Here is a 17669-nt window from a genome sequence, read left to right on the forward strand (position 1 = left end):
CGCCGAGGTCTGCGCCGTGCGGGCAGCGTGGGCAGGCGGGGGGGGGCTTGGTGGCAGCAGCAGGATGCGGCAGCATGGCGGGAGCCCTCCTGCCCGCGGGGTGCACCGGCCTTCGGCTGCCAGCCGGGTGCACGGCTGGGCCCCAAAGGGGTCAGATAATTCCCCCTGCATCAGCCCACGCACACAGCGCGGGGACCCTGAGCTGCCGACTGCCGGGGCCCAACGTCTCCCAGAGGAAGGGGCGTCCCTCTCTATTGCTGTCCCCTGCTTTCCCTGCTCCGTGCTGGCAGCAGGAGGCCGGCTAGCTGCCCGGGGGCACCTTGCCTGGCTCAGCAACACTCCCCTCTTAATCATTGACCGCTCTCCCTCGGCCGGCGGGGAGACGTGACTCCAGCACCTTCCCTGCTGCCATGAAGGTGCCGCGGTCAGCCGCGGGGCTTGGGCGCAGCCAGCATGACCGGGCTCAGCGGTGGCAGGCACTGCCACCCAGGGATGCTGCAGGGAAGAGCCTTTGGGGTCGGGCTTGGGCTGCTGATCCCGTGTCCTCAGACAGGATCCTCCCCTGGGATGTGCCTTGGCACAGGGGCGGCTGCCCGCAGCCGCACCTGCAGACCCCCGCGCTCCCCACAGCCACCCTCGGCCTCTGTCGAGGAAGCGCCTGGCAGAGCCAGGCTGGGGACGGCAGCATCCCGAATGCCGCGCATTGGGGATGGGAGCCAAAGCATTTCTGTATCCCGGAAAGCGATGCCGACTGCGTGGGCTGGAGCCACTGGCCCTGCCGCCAGCACATTCAGTCCGTCTCGAGCTGCTCCGGCTGGCTGGGGGCAGCTCCAGCTGGATCGGCCGCTCGGCAGCCAGCCAGGCACGCCGAGGCCAAGGCGCAACCTTGGGCAAACCCGCCGACGCCCACACTGCTCCCCGCAGCTCTCGCCTTCCTCCACGGTTTCCTCCTTGTCTCCTGCCACGACCCCATTTCTGGGCTCCCGTCTGCTCCTGTCCAGCTGCTCCGGTGCAGCCTGGCTGCTGGCATCCGCGGTCACAGCCTCCCAGCTCTGGCTGCTCACCGCCAGCACCAAGGACATCCCACACGCTGGGGCAGAGCAATTACAGGGTCAGACCGGGGCAGTAACCCTCAAAGGCAAGCGCCACTGGCAGCGCCGGCACTGGAGCAGCAGCTCAGTCACGGTGGGACACCGGGGCAGCCCCTGCCCTGGCAGCGGGGACGGTGCCGCTGGGTGGGCACCATCAGACCAGCAGCAGCGCCGCTGCTCCAGGAAAGCTGCCGCTGGGTCCGGGTGGGCTCTGTCCCTGCGCAGCAGAGGCAGGGATGGCGCAGGTCCCTCACCTCCATCCTGGAGGGCAGCGCTCACACCGCCCAGCTGACGCTCACGCTTGCAGTGGCCACGTTACCACCCCCATCCCGCCCCGGCCACCGGAGCACCGTGACCCGGCCCTGGCCCAGGGGCCACCAGGCTGCAACACAGCTGCCTTTATTCAGGGAGTCCCAGCATCAGCCCTGGGCTAGAAATACCAGCCCAGCCCAGTTCCCCGAAGCGCTGTCCCCAGTGGGGCCCAGCCACATGGGCAGAGTGGGAGCATCCCGGCCAGCCCGAGCGTGGCCAGATCCTGGCAGCCTCCCCCGCAGCTCCCCGGCACCCAGCCGCCAGGCACCCCAGCCCAGAGGGTGCAGGCACAAGGACTGGCCTGCCGCTCTCCCCGCCACTGCCCTGCCGCTCTCCCTGCCACTGCCCGGCTGCTCTCCCCGCCACCCCAGGCCTTTCCCTTGTCCCCATGCGTCGGCTCCCACTTGCCGACAGCGGTGAAGCATGGAGTGGCGGCTGGGCCGTCCATGCCAGCTCCTGTTCCTGCATAAACACCTGCGGCAGGGAGGGGACCACAGGCAGAGGCAAACAGTTACTGATTTACTGCCACTCCGCTCCGTGCCGCGTTGTTGACTGTGGGGTTAAATTACCTGGAGACGGACCCCGGCAGAGCGGACACCGGCTCGTGACTCGGGGCAGGGACCTTGTCCCTGGCCCCACACACCCCTGGCCCACGTGGGTCTGCGGGATGTTCCAGCCCGGAGCTGGGGCTGCCCTTGGAGCCTCTGCCAGCGACGAGGGCACATCACCGGAGACGGGGTAGGTCTCACCCTCCTCCCCACACAGGAGAGGCTGAGCCTGCGACCATGCCCAGGATGGGGCCCAGGGAGCTGGGATGCTCTGAGATTGCCTCCCAGCAGAGGGGTCCAGCCCGTGCGCCCCTGGCCAGGCAGCACCGGCACTGCGCGGAGGGACCCACGTTGTGATGGCAGCCAAACGACCCAAGGTGTTGAGCCAAAACCGGGAGCTGCGAGCAAAGGGGCCGGGGTCCTCAGGTCTCCCCCGGCGTAATGCTGGGCTGCTCCCCTTCCGTCAGCAATTAAAGTAATTAAAGCCGCCACTGACAGCGCCTGCAAAGGAGACGGGAACTGGCAGAGCAACAAACGCTGATGAGAGCAGGGCAGCCACGCCAGGTGATCTGGGCCACTTGGCTAGCTGGTCTTATCCAAACAAACCCCGGCTCGACGCTTCCAGGCACCGCAAAGCATCCTGGCCTGCCGGAGGGCGGCGCATGTGCCGTGGGAGGGGTATCCCGGACAGCCGCCAGGCCGAGGGGGTCTGGGGTCGTACGGCGCCCAGCACCGCCATGCCCCGGAGCACCGGGCGTGCAGCCAGAGCATGCCGGCAGCTCACTTCCCGCCAGCCACTTGCCCAACCGGCGCTGCCGGACGGTCCGGGCCGCATCCCTGGGGCTGTTGGAGGCTGCGAGGATGGCGGGGGCCGCGGGATGAGGCTGCGGCCGGGCAGAAGGAGCTCCTGTGGCTGCTGGGGAGGTGCGGGGGAGCCCCGGGGCAGGCGCCTGCCCAGAGGCGCAGGCAGCCTGGAGGGCCCTTCAGTCGAGGAGCGAAAGCTGGAGGAGAACAAGTGGCTGGAGCAGGAGCCGGGCGAGTGGCAGCAGCCGAGCCACGGCCCCCGTCCGCACCGCCGGCTCGTCCTGGCCTCTGAGCATCAGCGGCCCAGACCGGGGACTCTCCTCGAGCTCGTGACCGCAGCCAGGGCGGTGGCAGGGACGGATTGTGCCCTGTCCCTGGCGCACCCACGCCTGCCACGCTCCCCGCTAGCAGTACCAGCTGCATCCCCGTGGCCTCCAGCGGCCAAACCCCGTGCGAGGCCATGACAGCCCTGCACCCCGGCTGGCTCGGCGGCTGGGGCCGGCCAGGGTCCGGCGTGCGGCGCATGGGGGCCACGGCTGGTGGCGGCTGGCTGCCGTTCCTGCCGGGCAAGTTTTCAGCATGGCCGCCCGGTCTCCTCGAGGCTCCCCCTTCCTGGTCGGCAGCCAGCAGCGGCAGATACCTGATACTCGGGTTGTGCAAGCGCGAAGGGGGAGCCTGGCCCTGCCCGGCCCTTGGGAGCCACCCGGAAGGCCGAGCCCTCCCGCCTGCCGGCCCCACCTGGAGAGGAGCTTAAAGGCCGGCCGGGCGGCCCCGCAGGCGCAGCGCCGGCTCCCGCACCATGCCCAAGGCCCGCAGCGTGCTCGTCCTGGCGGGGCTCCTGGCTCTCTGGGCAGAGCTGCCTCCAGCATCCGCCCAGAATGTCACCAGTGAGTATGAGCGCACGGCTCGGCACGGCTCGGCACGGCACGGCACGGCACAGCATGCCCCGGGCGAGCAGCCAGCATCGCTCCCAGCCCTGGGGCCTGCTGGGGTGGGGGCCGGGGCCGACAGCCAGCCAGCGCCCGGCGTGGTTGGGCTCCGCAGCATCCCTGGACCCAGCCCTGGGGCTGGCGGCAGCATCTCCTGCCTCGGGACGGCAGCCCTCACCCTGCCACAGGGCCGGCAGCCCCGGCGCCCACCCACGCCCTCCACCTTTGCCTTGCAGCAAAAGCCGGTGTGTGCCCGGACCCGGCGATGGAAGCGGTGAACTGCACGGTGGGGTGCCAGTCCGATGGCGACTGTGAGAGCACCCTCAAGTGCTGCCCGGCGGCCTGCGGCAAGGCCTGCCAGAAGCCCGACGGTAACCCTCCCTCCTGCTCCCGGCCCCGCTGCCCGGAGCCAGCCCCGCTGCTGTGAGCTGACAGCCTGTCCCAGCCGGCGGCACCGGTGCTCCGGGGCGCGGTACCGGTTGCGGGCCTGGGCACCCCTTGCGTGTCTGGCTGCAGCACGGTTGTCGGGGGCTGCGTGGGAAGCCCGGCAGGGTCGGGGTGTGCTCCCGCGGGGCCATGCTCACCCCTTCCTCCTCCCAGCGACATGAGCGTTGAGCAGGACGCCTCCGAACAACGCTGGGGCCGGTGCAGAGGGCAGGGGTCTGCGCTGATCCCCGTCGCAGCCCTTGCTACCCACTCAGCCTTGTGGGTGGCCGCCAGCCCAGGACGTGGGCACTGTCCTGCCTCCCAACCCTGCGCCTGGGAAGAGCCTCCCAACGGCGTCATCCCCGGCCCTGCACCGGACACGACCCCACGGCCACCCGGCTGAGTACACTCACTGTGCCGGTCCTGCCGGAGAGCAGCCCCGGTAGACAGGCGCAGGAGTTGGGATCTCCAGCTGCAAACACGCAGATGTGAACCGGAGGCTCCGGTACCTCCACTGCTGCCTGCAAGGATGGAGCTGGCCTGGCTGTGCCGCAGTGGAGGACAGCAAGTTGCAGAGCTGGGAGGCCAGTGCCGGTGGCAGGCAGCAGCAGGCAGCGGGACAGCAGGGCAGGGGCCCCGCGCAGCCAGGGCACAGGCTGTCTGGGGGGCACGTGCCCCCCACCGAGGCCCGGGCTGAGCCCACGCACCACGAGCGCACGGCCGGGGCTGTCCATGGCAGCTGTGGGGGAAAGCAGGGCCAAGGCTGCCGTCGGGGCTGCGTGCCGTGGCCATGCATCCTGTGCTGGCCATGCACCCCTGAGCGGGAGGCTGACCACAGGGACCGTGGGGGACCACCACGCCACGAGGCCTCCCTGACATGTCCCCATCGGGTCAGGCTGGCAGGAGCACCAACAGGCAGAGCCGTGGGGTGGGGGAGCCACTGGCCGGCATGGGGGTCCCTTCTCCGTGGCAGCCAGGGGCCAGGGCCATGCCTGCAGCTCTGGGAGCTGCAGCGTCAGCCCTGCCCCTCGTGCCGGGGCCAGCAGGTCTCAGGCCATGACCCTTCGCCTTTGCAGAGAAGCCCGGCACCTGCCCACCCGTCAGTCCGGGGATCCCCATGCTGGGCGTCTGCACGAACCAGTGCAAGACGGACTCCAACTGCTCCGGGAGCCAGAAGTGCTGCAGGAACGGCTGTGGCAAGGTCTCCTGCGTGACTCCCCTCCACTGAGGTCAGTCGGGCGCCCGCCAACCCCGGGGATCCTGCAGCACCCACGGCATGGCACCCACGCGCCCATCCCACTCACGGCCCTCTGCTCCCTTTGCAGGCGCAGCTGCCTCCTGCCAGCCTGGCCACAGGGAAGCTGCTGCCCGACGCGAGTCCCGCACACCCAGGCCCCGGCCCCGCACCGTCCCCCCCGGCCCGGCCACGCTCCCAGCTCGGAGCCTTCAGCCTCAGCTTCCTCCCCGGGGTCGCTTGCTCGGGGCGCGCCGCAGCCCCCTGCACTCTCACCAATAAAGCAGCCTCTCCCTGCCGCGCCTGTGGCCACCTCTCTGTCCCGCCGCACTCCCGGCTGGGCAGCTGCTCTGCCCGCTCCCAGCCGCATCCTGCCCACCGCAGCTGCTGCTGGGCACTGGTGCTGGTGCCGGGGCCGCCTAGAAGGGCTCCACACAACAAGCGCCAGCACCGTCTGGCTGCACCGCGTCTCCACGGGTCCCCAGCCTGTGCCCCTGCCTGGGGCTGCCCCACGGCCCCAGCTGCCCGAGCACGCCGGCTCCTCTGCCTTTGCGCAGATGTGCTCAGAGCAGGGCCATCGAGGTGCAGCCGCGTCCGCGTCCCATCGGAGCAGAGCTGCTCTCTGCTCTGCAATGGCCGGGGGACGGGGACGCTGCCGGCGTGTGCCATTACACGAGCATCACCCAAGCCCCCTCCTGCCCCACATGCTCCCAGCCCAGCAGTGGCACGTCGCCTGTGGCAGAAGGCTGAAGGAGCCATGGGCAGTGAAGCCCACACGCCCCTGCCCCATGCCTGCCCCTGCCCCGTGCCTGCCCCTGCCCACTCCCTCCCCTGCCTGCCCAGAGCTGAGCCCCACTCCTGCTCCTGCCCCACTCTCCCTGGCATCTCCTGCTCCCCACAGGGCTCCTGGCGCCCCAGCCCTCCTGCGCCCGCCCCACTCCTGCTCCCAGCCCCTGGGACCAGAGCAAGCAGTCCCACCTGCCTTCGAGGAGCCGGCACCCCCAGAGCCCCCGCTTTGGCAGGGGACAGAACACAGCTGTCTCCCGGGGCAGAGTGAACCCCGCACCCTGCCCGGCACAGCCCAGTGCCCAGTGCCGGTTCCCCCTCTCCCTGCGGTGCAGGTGCAGGCTGGTGCACCCCAGCTCAGCGCCACGGCTCTCTGCAGCAGCTCTCCCCATTCCGTGTGTGCCGGGAGGCGACTGGCAATGCTTTCCAGGCAGGACCGGGTGGACACTGAGGACTGGGGACAGGACACTGCTCCCCTGTGTCCCATCCCTGCTTGCCGTCGGGGAGCACAGGCACCGGGGCTCCGGGAGTGCTGCCTGTCCCCCTGGCTCGGCTGCTCGCGGGTCACCGGTCACCTGGAAAGGGCGCGCTGTGGAGGATGCGTCAGCTGTGGGCCGTGAGCCCGGCACTGCCCCGGGAGTCTCCCCCGAGCCGGATTGTTCGTGCCTGGCGCTCCCACGGTCCCGACACGGTGCTGCCGTGGGAAGGAGCAGCTCGGTTCGGCCGGCCCCCACCCCAGCAGCATTTAAATCCCGGCCAGCGGGCCCAGCAGCACGGCTCCCCCACAGCAGCACAATGCCGGCCAAGCGCACCCTCCTCCTGGCGCTCCTGGTGCTCTTTGTGGAGCTGCCGCCCACCCTGGCCCAGCAGCACCGCGCCGGGGACCAGGGCGCTGCCCCCGCGGTCACCCCGGCACCACGCCGGGCCCTGCGGGGACGCTGGCTCCCCGCCGCCCTGCCTGCCCCCGGCAAAGCGGGCGAGTGCCCGGCGGGGGGGAGCGGAGCCCCACGCCCCCCCAGGCTGTACTGCCTCTCTGACCACGGCTGCCCCAGCGCCGAGAAGTGCTGCCAGAGCGGGCAGGTCAGGACCTGCCTCCTCCCCACCACAGGTACTGCCAGCTCCCCCCAAGAGATGCCAGCATGGGGACCGGGCGACGGGTGGGATGCGGGCGGGGGCCGGTGCCCGTGTCGGGTGCCCCTGGTGCGAGCCCCGCTCCCTGGGCACACGGCCGCACGGAGCATCTCCCTCTGCAGAGAGCCCCGGCTACTGCCCCCGTGCCAGCAGCGCCAGCGGGGCGAGCTGCGGGATGCGCTGCCACAACGACACCGCGTGCAGCCCCGGGGAGAAGTGCTGCACCCACGGCTGCTGCACCCACTGCATGCGCGCCGAGCCAGGTAAGGCGGCCTGGGTGTCCCCGCACCAGGCTGAGGATGCCACGGGACAGCCCCACGGGTCCGCAGCCCCCCATTGCTCTGTGGGGGAGCCGCGGGCGCTGTGGGGCCAGGCCGGCTGCATACCGAGCCCCAAGCCGAGCCTCCCCTCCAGCCAAACCTGGCCTCTGCCCACGGAAGCGTGCCCAGAGGAGCGCTGCTGCCTGCCCCAACCACTGCGCCGATGACCGGGACTGCCCCGGGGACCGCAAGTGCTGCTTCTCCGGCTGCGGGCTGGCCTGCGCCCGCCCGGACACAGGTACAGCCCCGCCATCCCTCCTCCCAGGGCTGGGCACCTGCAGGCTCCACTCCCCCCGGGGCTGGGGCTCACCAGACCCACATCCCCCCACCCAAGCGTATGTGCCCCGGACACTGCCTATGGCTGCCCCACGGCCGCCCTGCGGCTGCCCCGTGCCCACCCCGCAGCCGCGCCAGTGGTAGCATGGCTCATCCTCCCCTGCGAAGCCCGGCGTGTGCGCGGCCGTGCCGCCGGACAAGCCCCAGCAGCCGTGCCCGGCCGAGTGTGCAGCCGGTGGCAGCCGTCCAGGCCCCAGGGAGCGTGTGCCGCCGGCTGTGGCTCCTGGTGCTGCACACCCACCCCAGGCACAGCCCCGGCCCTCGTGAGCCCCTGGGCAGGAGCAGGCCTTCGGGGTGCTGCGGGAAGGGATCCCCCTGCCCAGGTCCTCCATGATGGGTGGGCGATGGCCCCAAGCGGGCACAGAGCTGCACGCCATCCTGCACCCCCTCCTGCATCCCCCTCCTGACACCCCCATCCTGCACCCGCCTCCTGCACCCCACTCAGGCTGGGTGCTGGCAGGGACTGCAGCCAGGGTTGTCCCTCACTGCTTCAGCTGCCAGCTGGCATCCCATATTGCTGTGACTGGTCTCACTGGGTCAGACTGGTGTGGGTGTGAGGCTGGCGGCTGAGGGCATCATGGGGCTCTGGGAAAGAGGACGGGGGGCAGGACAGGGGCAGGATGGGGGCAGGATGGGAGCGGGATGGAGACCAAGGCCGTGCCAGGAGCGGGGCTGGGGGAAGTGGAATCCCGGCACAGCCACGGTCCCCGTTGTCACCAGGAAGCCGCCAAGCCGCAGCGAAGCCGGGCGCGTGCCCCGTGGTGCTGCGGGGCTCCCTGGGCCCCTGCCTGGAGCTGTGTGACACCGACAGCGACTGCCCCGGGGCTGCCAAGTGCTGCACCACCGGCTGCGGCCACGTCTGCAAACCGCCCACCGAGGGTAAAGCCACCGGCGCCCTGTGGGGCCAAGACCCCGCCGCGTCCCCTCCCTGCCCTGTCCCAGGCTGAGCCCCCCCAGCCAGGGCCGGCACCCCCTTGGATGCACCCACCCTCCCCAGGGGCTGCCCCTCACCGTGACCCTGCCGGGGGGCGATGGGAGCGCAGGGACCCAGCTGCTGTCCCCATGGGGCAGGAGCCGGGTGAGGGGCTCACCCGCTGCGGGCAGGGCAGCTCCCCCACCCCAGAGGGGTGCCCTGCCCGCAGGAGGTGAGCCCCTCACCCCTCCCTCTCTCCGCACGTGCCAGCGCGGCCCGGGCTCTGTCCCCCCATGGCTGACGGTGACGGGGTGGCCGAGTGCCTCCTCCTGTGCCTGCAGGACAAGGATTGCCCCCCCGGCCAGAAGTGCTGCCTGCGGGGCTGCGGCCGGGCGTGCGTCCCCCCGCTGCGGGGTGAGGCCCGCCCCAGCCTGGCCACCTCCTGCGTCCCTGCAGCCCGGGGCACCGCGCAGGTCTCGCCCCTGCAGCGGGTCCAGCCTGGAGGGGACTGAGGGGGGCCCAGAGTGGGGGCACCCCAGGGCCCCCCATCCCTCAGGGTGGGAGCACCCATCCTGCACTGACCGCCTCATCCATCTCTTCCAGGCACAGCCTAGCCCTGGCCAGGAAGGGCTGCACCAGGAGCTGCCATTTCGGGGCCGCTCCCCACCCCGCACCCGTCCCTGTGCCGGACCCTCTGCACCGCCAGCCAGATGGCACCGGCATTGCTCTGATGGGTCCTGGCCGGGGTCCCCAGCACCCCCAGCCCCTCGCAGCCGTGCCATCGACAGCTGCGCACTGCCCGCACCGCCCCATGCCAGGCCAAGGCTCCCGGCAGCCCCGGCACAGAGGCAAACCCCTGCATCCCCGTCGGCCCTGGCCGCTTCACAGCACTGAAACAGAATAAACTGGCACATGGCCGCCTTCTGCTCTGGGTCGCCATCCCTGTGCTCTGCTGCGGGTTCCCAGGAGGTGCAGGCAGCCCTGGGCTGCGCACAGGCAGGGAGGTGCAGGCAGGCGCCCGGCAGCCGTCCCTGCAGGCAGGCGCTGCCCTGGGGCAGGGAGCGGTTCCCGTTTCCATGCGGGCGCCCTCCAGCCACCATCGCCCCGTGGTGACCGTCCTGCCAGGTCCGGGGGCCGCACCGATGTCCCCTCGGCAGTCATGGACTGGAGTGCAGAAACCAGTTCCCTCGGATTCCTTGCACCAAGGAAGGGCTCATTTGCATCCCAAAGTGTGAAAACCTGGTTGGAAAAGCAGTCACGGGTCGGGGTAGTTGAAGCACCAGGACAGGGAAGGGGGGCAGGGAGCAGCAGCCACGTGCCAGGGGCCACGGTAGGACCCGGTCGCTCCCCGGTCCCGGCCCAGCCCTGTCACCATGCTGGGACACCGAGCTGGCCCAGGACACCTCTCCCACCTCGTGGTGCGGATGCCGAGTGGTCCCATGCATGGAGGCTGCGCCCGGCTGAGCCGAGCCACGGCTGCAGGGCAGCACCGTGGCGGCAGAGCCGGCAGAGCCCCTCTGGCTGCTCCCACTGCCGTGCTGGGGCCAAGCCGTGGGGTCTGGAGGTGAGGGGCAAGCGGGGCTGGAGGGAAACCCAGGCAGGGGGTCGCAGCCGGCTGCGGCAGGGACGGGGCTGTGCGCCGTGGGGGACAGCAGCCGCCTGACCCCAGCTGCCCTCCTCGGCCCCGCAGGTTGCCCTGACCCAAAAGCGCGGCTCAGCCGGAGATAAGCGGGATGGCTGGCGGGGCGCCGGCGGGTTCTGGGAACTGCCCCTCCTCCTGCTCCTCCTGCCCCTCCTGCCCACGGCAAGGCCAGCCTGCCAGGGCCGGCAGCCCGGCTTCAGCTGGCCCATCATCCCGGGCACCCCCACCAGAGACTTTAAACCCAGCCCCGGCTCAGCTCCAGACACGCACGACATCCCCGGCAGCACCATGAGGCCAGGGGTTTTCCTCCTCCTGGGGCTCCTCATCCTCAGGGCAGAGCTGGGCACTGCACCAGAGCAGAAAGACGGTGAGTACTGGCAGGCAAACCCGGCAGCTGCCAGGCACAGGCATCCTGGGGCCAGCTCCTTGCACCCCAGCCCCCCCGTGCCCCTGCCATGTTCCCTCTGTCCCTGCCCGGCACACGCTGGCACTGCTCGGCACATGCTGGTGGGGACCGTGTCCCGGCTGGCTGCAGCGCCTGTGCCGCAGCCCCGCTGCCTCAGGGAGCCCGCTCCCGCCCTGGGCATGTGTGCATACCCTGCACCCCCACATGCACCCCCCATGTGCCCCCCCTGCACCCCGTGTGCACAGCAGCTGTCAGCACCCAGGGGTGCCACACGCGGCAGGGGCCCTCCTGGCCTCCCTGGGCACCGCCGCACCGACACTGGCAGACCTGGATTTGGGACCTCTGTGCCTGCAGAGCCCAGCGCCTGGCCCGGCACCGAGGAGGGGTCTCTGGGCAGAGCAGGGTCCATGTGGCGAAGGCGGGAGCGAGGCGGGTGCTGGCGGGGGCAGGCAGGGGCTGGGCGGGGGGCCGGGGCTGCACAGACCCCAGCATCTGCGGCCCTGCAGTGTCCAGGCTCTGCTCCTCACACCTCCCATCCCTTCCCCACCCCTGCATGCAGCCCCCAACCACGGGGATGGACCCAAACCCCAGCGGAGGGGCCCGGGCTGCGGGTGCTGCTTCCTGGGCACAGACCCCCACCGCCGGGGCCCCCCCGCCGTGGGGGCGATGCCGGGGACGGTTGTGCCCGGCTGTGGCACTGCTCTGCCTGCCCCGAGACAACGGCCGGGTTCCTTCTTTGTTTTAACCAAACAGCTGCTGTTTGGAGTGAAACCTCCCAGCAGCGTCTCTGTTTGCAGCCCAAACAGCGCAGCCCTGCCAGGAGCCGGCAAGGGGTGTTTGCAGAAACTGCTGCGCCCGTGGCATCTCCTGGCAGGCGGGCAGGAGCCGGGCACAGGCACCAGCTGGAGCTTGCCCACGCCTGTGCCAAAGGCAGGGCTGTCCCGATTTTCCCAGCGTGGCCAAGATGAGCACAGGGTGCCAGGAGGAGGAGGAGGAGGAGGCAGCAGCGAGGAGCATGCTGCTTGCAGTGAGGATGCACGGGGCAGCAGGATGCTCAGGGATGGATCCTGACCTCCAGCCGGTGCTGGCCCGGTGCTGGCTTCTCCCTGGCAGGGCCAGCGACACTCCTTGTGGCACTTTCTGCCTTGCAAGGGCACACACAGCCCTGTGCCGTGCTGTGCTGTGCCGTGCCATGCCGCACCGTGCCATGCTGTGCCGTGCAGGTCTCGGTGTGGGGGTACAGCAGCCCCGGGGCCGTGCTGCAGGGGAGTCTCCAGCCCCGCTCCAACCAGTCCCTCTCCTGCCACGGCAGCAGGGCTGCCCGCACCCCAGGCTCTGCCTGGCAGCCCCGGGCATTGCCATCGGGTGGGCACTGCCGTGCCAGCGAGGACCCTGCCCCCCCAGGCTATGCTCCCCGCTCTGGTCCCGTCGCCCGCAGGGGGGACCCACGCCCCGCTCCCCGGGGGATGGAGGGTGAGGAGCTCTGCCGCCTGGCACTGCCCTGACGCCACCGTCCCACCGCAGGGGAGCCCCAGAAGCCGGGGAGGTGCCCGCGGGACTTCACGCGCTGCCTGCGCCTGGAGCCCCCACTCTGCGCCAACGACTCCAGCTGCCCCGGCTGGCACAAGTGCTGCCCCCGGGAGTGCCGGCTCCGCTGCACCCCTCCGGCAGAAGGTACGGCAACGCGGCACAGCCACCGGCAGCACCTCTGTCCCGGGGCAGCTGGCACCCTTCTCCCCCGTCCCTGTCCCCATCCTTGTGCCATCCCCATTGCCACAGAGCAGCTCTCTGTTCACTGCTGGCAGCCTCTTGCCGACGGCTCCCAAGTCCGGCATGGGGCATGTGGAGGGGTCCAGGACAGGGCATGTGGCAGGGTCCAGGCAGGGGCAGGCAGAGGGGTCCGGCAGGGGCAGGCTTCCTGATGATGCCCCGGGATGCTGCTGGCACAGCCTCACTTCTCAGCCCCATGCCACTCGGCGTTGCAGAGAAACCCGGCGCCTGCCCGGCGGCAGCCCCCGAGGGGCTCTTGTACCCCTGCTCCTTCCCCTGCCTGGAGGACAAGGACTGCCTGGGAGCGCAGAAGTGCTGCCCGCTGGGCTGCGGCCCTGCCTGCCTGGAGCCGGTGCAGGGTAAGGCCTCCGCGGGAGCCGGCTGGGAGCACGGCAGCGAGAGAGCCCCAGCTCACTGCGGGGCGGCCGTGGAGTCCCTCCGTGCTGTAGACGTCTGCCACCTCCCCGCCGCCATGGGCCCCGGGGGCGGCCGCACGCTGCTTCGCCTACACTGGCAGCTCCTGACGGCTGCCAGGGAAATCCAACTCCGGGACGCGGCTGCTGGGCACTGGGCGTGCGTGGACCATGGCGAGGGGTCGGGGAGCCCCGGGACGGGCAGGGCAGCTGGTTGGGGATGCTGAAGCCTTGCGCCCGCTCTGCTCCACCAGACCAACCCAAACCCAGGGAGTGCCCTGCGGTGCAGCCGGGGCCACCGGGGCCGTGCCGGGAGCAGTGCCGAGGCGACAGCGACTGCCTCAACGCGCAGAAATGCTGCAACAGCAGCTGTGGCCGCCAGTGCCTGCCGGCAGCCCCGGCCGGTGAGACGGGATGGGACAGGCAGCGTGGGCAGGGCTGTGGCTCAGGGACCAGGGGTGATGCCATGGGGCTGCAGCCACCGCAGGGCACAGAGCTGTGGCACAACGGGGGCCCCCTCGCCCTGTGCTCACCGGGGTGGGATCTGCCGGGTCTGGCAGGGCTGGCAGGAGAGCTGCTGCCTGTCCCTGACCTCTTGCTGCTGTCCCCAGTGAAACCCGGTGCCTGCCCCGCCAGCCCCCCACCGGGTACCGACCCGCCATGCCGGGACCCCTGCACCCAGGACGCCAACTGCCCCGGCAGCGCCAAGTGCTGCCCCCTCGCCTGCGGGCTCGCCTGCCTGGCCCCGCTGCACGGTGAGCCTGGCTGTGCCAGGGGCCAGTGCCGCCCCCATCCCATACCCTCCCTGCACCGGGGCCTCCTGCCAATGTGGTGCCACGGGATGTAAGCGCTGCTGGCAGGGCTGCGGCTTCAGCCACGCACTGGCATCGCCCCGACACATGCGCAGGGGGACACAGTGCTCGGGGCCGTGGGGCTGCCAGGGCGCTACTCATGACAGGCAGAGAGGGGCCGGGGTGGGGACCCACCGCACAGCTCCCAGGTGGGCGCTGGGGCGGCGAGGCCACCCTCTGGCAAGGCCACCATCCCGCTCTCACCTCCTCCCTGCCGGCACCGCCGGCCGGGCCCTGCTCCACGGCGCAGAGGACGCCAGCCCTGCCCCAGCCACCCCACAGCCGCACCACCAGCAGAGGTGCCGCCAGGACCAGGACTGTCCCCGGTCCGAGGTGTGCTGTCACCAACGGTGCAGGCAGGAGTGCCACGCACATAACCGAGGTGAGAGGGGCGGGAGCCACCCTGGAGCTTCGACAGCTCTGCCCGCCCTGGTCCCCACGGCTGTGCCTCCAAGTGGTGCCGGGAGCCGAGGGGACGGGGACCCCGGCAAAGCGGAAGGGAAGGGCTGCGGGGACCTGCCCAGGGACCCCCGGGGACCTGCACCCCGGCCACCTCGGGGTCCCCGGTGCTGAGCTGCCCCGCGCTGCGGCTGGGACCCCTCGGCACGGGCAGGGCAGGCACTACCCCAGCCCCGCCGCTGCCTGCGTTGCAGAGCGGCACCGGGGGAAGAACTGCCGCGGGGATGGGGACTGCCTGCGCCCGGAGACGTGCTGCCGGCACCGGTGCAGCCCAGAGTGCCGCACAGAGGCAGCAGGTGAGTGCCGCGGCCAGGACAGGAGCCAGACGGTGCCACGCTGCCTCCTCAGCTGCTGTCCCAGTGAGGGCCGGGGTGGGAGGGTGCGGAGCGGGGCTGGGCGGGAGCCCGGGGCTGATGGAGGGGACGGATGTGTCCCGGTCCCCACTGGCATCCCCGGCCCTACGTGCAGCCATGAGCCATCTGCCTCGCAGGGACCCCCACGGCCGCGCCAGCCTGGCAGCCGGGGACAAGGTGCCGGAGCAACGGAGACTGCAGCGGCGGGGAGACGTGCTGCGGCGGCCGGTGCGCGGGGTTGTGCAGCGCCAAGCACCAAGGTGGGACACGGGGGGCGGCTGAATCTGGTGAGCCACGGGGGCAAGGGCTTCTCTCCGCAGCCCCCGTGCCCATCGGCAGAGGGGTCTGGTGCCAGCCCCGTGGTTCCTGCGGGAGGAGATGCCGCAGCGTTGCCGCAGGGCAGAGTCGTGCTGCAGTGCCTGGTGCGCCTGGGGCCACAGTGCCGAGGGGGCTGCGGTGCCAAGGGGGCTGCGTGCCCCATGGGGGTGGCTGGGCTGTGGTGCGGGTCCGTGCAGCCATCCCAGAGGCACCGCAGCCACCCTGTGCCGTGCCCTGCAGGGAAGGCCGGATTCTGCCCAGTCCGCGCCGGGCTGTTCCCCAGTTACGACTGCAGAGCCTGGTGCCGGCATGACGCCGAGTGCCCCAGCGAGGAGAAGTGCTGCCTGCAGGGCTGCGACTATGCCTGCCTGCCCCCGTCCCGAGGTGTGAGCCGCTCAGTCCCGCACCGGGCAGGGCAGGGGCAGGGAAGCAGCAGGCAGGGGTCCCCACCCAGCTCTGGGGGCTGCAGGTCTGGGTGGGGGAGACCCGCCGTCGCCCCCCACGCCCCCAGCCCCGCTGCCTCCTGCCCCCCAGAGAAACCGGGCATCTGCCCCCTGGCCAAGGAGGTGCCGACCGCCGCAGCCCCGTGCGGCACCGCCTGCGCTGGGGACTGGCAGTGCCCGGGGGCTGAGAAGTGCTGCAGCAGCAGATGTGGCCACGTGTGCTCGGCCCCTGAACGAGGTGAGGAGACAGTCACCAGGACAGCGGTGCCTCACGCCGCCGGGCACGCTGGCAAACCTCCTGCGGGGCAGGATGTGGGGCGGTGCTGCCGCAGGGCGGGCGCTCAGACACCCTGGGGTGCAGCCGTCAGGGTGCCCCGAGGCTCCAGGAAGGTGGGTGCCCGCAGCATGGGGAGGGTGCCTGCCCCTGCCCCTGCTGCCCCTTCCCGCCCCTCTCAGACAAACCCGGCAAGTGCCCGAAGGTGAGGCCGCGGCAGACGCCGGAGCCGTGTGCGGAGGAGGACTCCTGCACCCACGACAGGGACTGTCCCCGGCAGGAGAAGTGCTGCTTCTCCGGCTGCGCCATGCGCTGCGCCCGCCCTGCCCAAGGTGAGCGCAGGCAGCCCGGCCACCGGCACGGGGCAGCGGCACACGAGCGGGGCTGGGACCCCGCACCCTCACCCCGGTCCCCTCCTCCTGCAGAGCACCCCGGGGAGTGCCCCCGGGCAGAGCCATGCTGGGACCCCCGACGCAGGCACGAGAGCCAGTGCCTGGATGACAGCATCTGCCAGCGAGAGGAGAAGTGCTGTGACACCGGCTGTGGCTGGGAGTGCATGGCCGTGCCCAGAGGTAGCCAGCCATGTCCGGGGGGAGCTGTCTGCCGGCCCCCCGAGGGTGGCCAGGTGACAGCGGGTCGCCGTGCCCCTGCAGAGAGCCGGGACAGGGCCGGTGGCCAGTGCGTGGAGGAGTGCGAGGCCGACTCACAGTGTCCCCAGGGACAGAGGTGCACCAGCACCGGCTGTGGCCACATCTGCATGGACATCCCCGGAGGTGAGAGCCAGCCAGGCCCCCCGGGAGCTGTGCGGGGCAGCCCTGGGGTGCCCCACGGTGGAGTGCCCCCAGCCGGGTGCTTGCCTTGCAGGCAGAGTGGGAGTGTGCCCCATCCCCAGGGAGGGGGGGACGTGCCTGGACCTGTGCAGCTTCGACGAGGAGTGTCCCTGGGGCCACAAGTGCTGCAGCAACGGCTGCGGCCACGTCTGCACGCCAGCCTCTCTGCAAGGTCAGCCCCTTGCACCGGGGCGCAGGTGCCCCCACCCGGCTGAGCCCAGCGGGGATGGAGCCCGGGGTCCCCTTGGCAGCGACCCCGCAGGGACATCCTGGCCCTCCCTCCCTAATGAGGACCCCACGCCGTGACCGCGCTGGAGCCCCGTGCCAGGGGCTGCCGAGGCGGCTGTGCCATGGGGTTCCGCACCCTCCCCACTCCAGGGACATGATCTGCTCCCGTCCTTCTTTCCATGCGTCCCCCTCTTTCCGTGCAAGTGATGAGCACGCATGGCCTCAGCTCAGAGCTGCCACGTGACTGTCCTCTCCTGTCCGCAGAGCGTGACGCCACAGTTGTGCCACGGCATGGTGCCGAGCAGTGCACAGAGGAGTGCGAGGCCGACTCGCAGTGTCCCTGGGGACAGAGGTGCACCCACACCAGCTGTGGCCGTGTCTGCACGGACAGCCCCGGAGGTGAGATGCGGCTTGGCCAGCCAGGACCCAGGCATTGCCCCGGGAGCCGTGGGGTGCCCCCCAGCCGGGTGCCCCCCAGCAGAGTGCTCTGCCTTGCAGGCAGAGAGGGGGCATGCCCCATCCCCAGGGGCCGCGGGACATGCCTGGACCTGTGCAGCCTCGACGAGGAGTGTCCCTGGGGCCACAAGTGCTGCAGCAATGGATGCGGCCACGTCTGCACACGGGTGCCTGGTGGTAAGAGGGCCCAGGGCCACCGAGCTGGGGCTGGCACCAGGGCACGCAGGGTGCCAGCCAGACCTGCATGAAGGGCACAGCCCTCAGCACGCTGCCGGCTCTGCATCACCACAGGGCCGGTTCCTGCTGCTGCCCCATCACTCTGCTACCGGCAGAGATGCACTTTCGGGGCGAGGGGACCCGAAGGGACGCGGAGTGGGATGAAGCTCTCACCAGAGC

At 71.3% G+C, this 17669-nt stretch overlaps 1 protein-coding gene across 1 annotated transcript; it reads left to right on the plus strand.

The window, feature by feature from the left end:
- Positions 1-3554: 3554 nt before the first annotated feature.
- Positions 3555-5633, plus strand: WFDC3 (WAP four-disulfide core domain 3). The gene is made up of 4 exons (XM_050907565.1): positions 3555-3642; positions 3921-4055; positions 5187-5339; positions 5436-5633. The coding sequence occupies exons 1-3, from the start codon at positions 3555-3557 to the stop codon at positions 5336-5338; spliced, it is 375 nt and encodes a 124-aa protein (XP_050763522.1). The 3' UTR covers position 5339; positions 5436-5633.
- The last annotated feature ends 12036 nt before the right edge of the window (positions 5634-17669 follow it).

The sequence above is a fragment of the Gymnogyps californianus genome, chromosome 17 (genome assembly GCF_018139145.2).
Source record: "Gymnogyps californianus isolate 813 chromosome 17, ASM1813914v2, whole genome shotgun sequence".
NCBI lineage: Eukaryota > Metazoa > Chordata > Aves > Accipitriformes > Cathartidae > Gymnogyps > Gymnogyps californianus.

What these genes read in the sequence shown, in the direction of transcription:
- WFDC3 (XM_050907565.1), top strand. Translation starts at nt 3,555, where the DNA reads ATGCCCAAGGCCCGCAGCGTGCTCGTCCTGGCGGGGCTCCTGGCTCTC. An exon ending in ATCCGCCCAGAATGTCACCA is followed by an intron (nt 3,643 to 3,920) that starts GTGAGTATGAGC and finishes TTTGCCTTGCAG; the next exon opens with CAAAAGCCGGTGTGTGCCCG. An exon ending in GGCCTGCCAGAAGCCCGACG is followed by an intron (nt 4,056 to 5,186) that starts GTAACCCTCCCT and finishes TCGCCTTTGCAG; the next exon opens with AGAAGCCCGGCACCTGCCCA.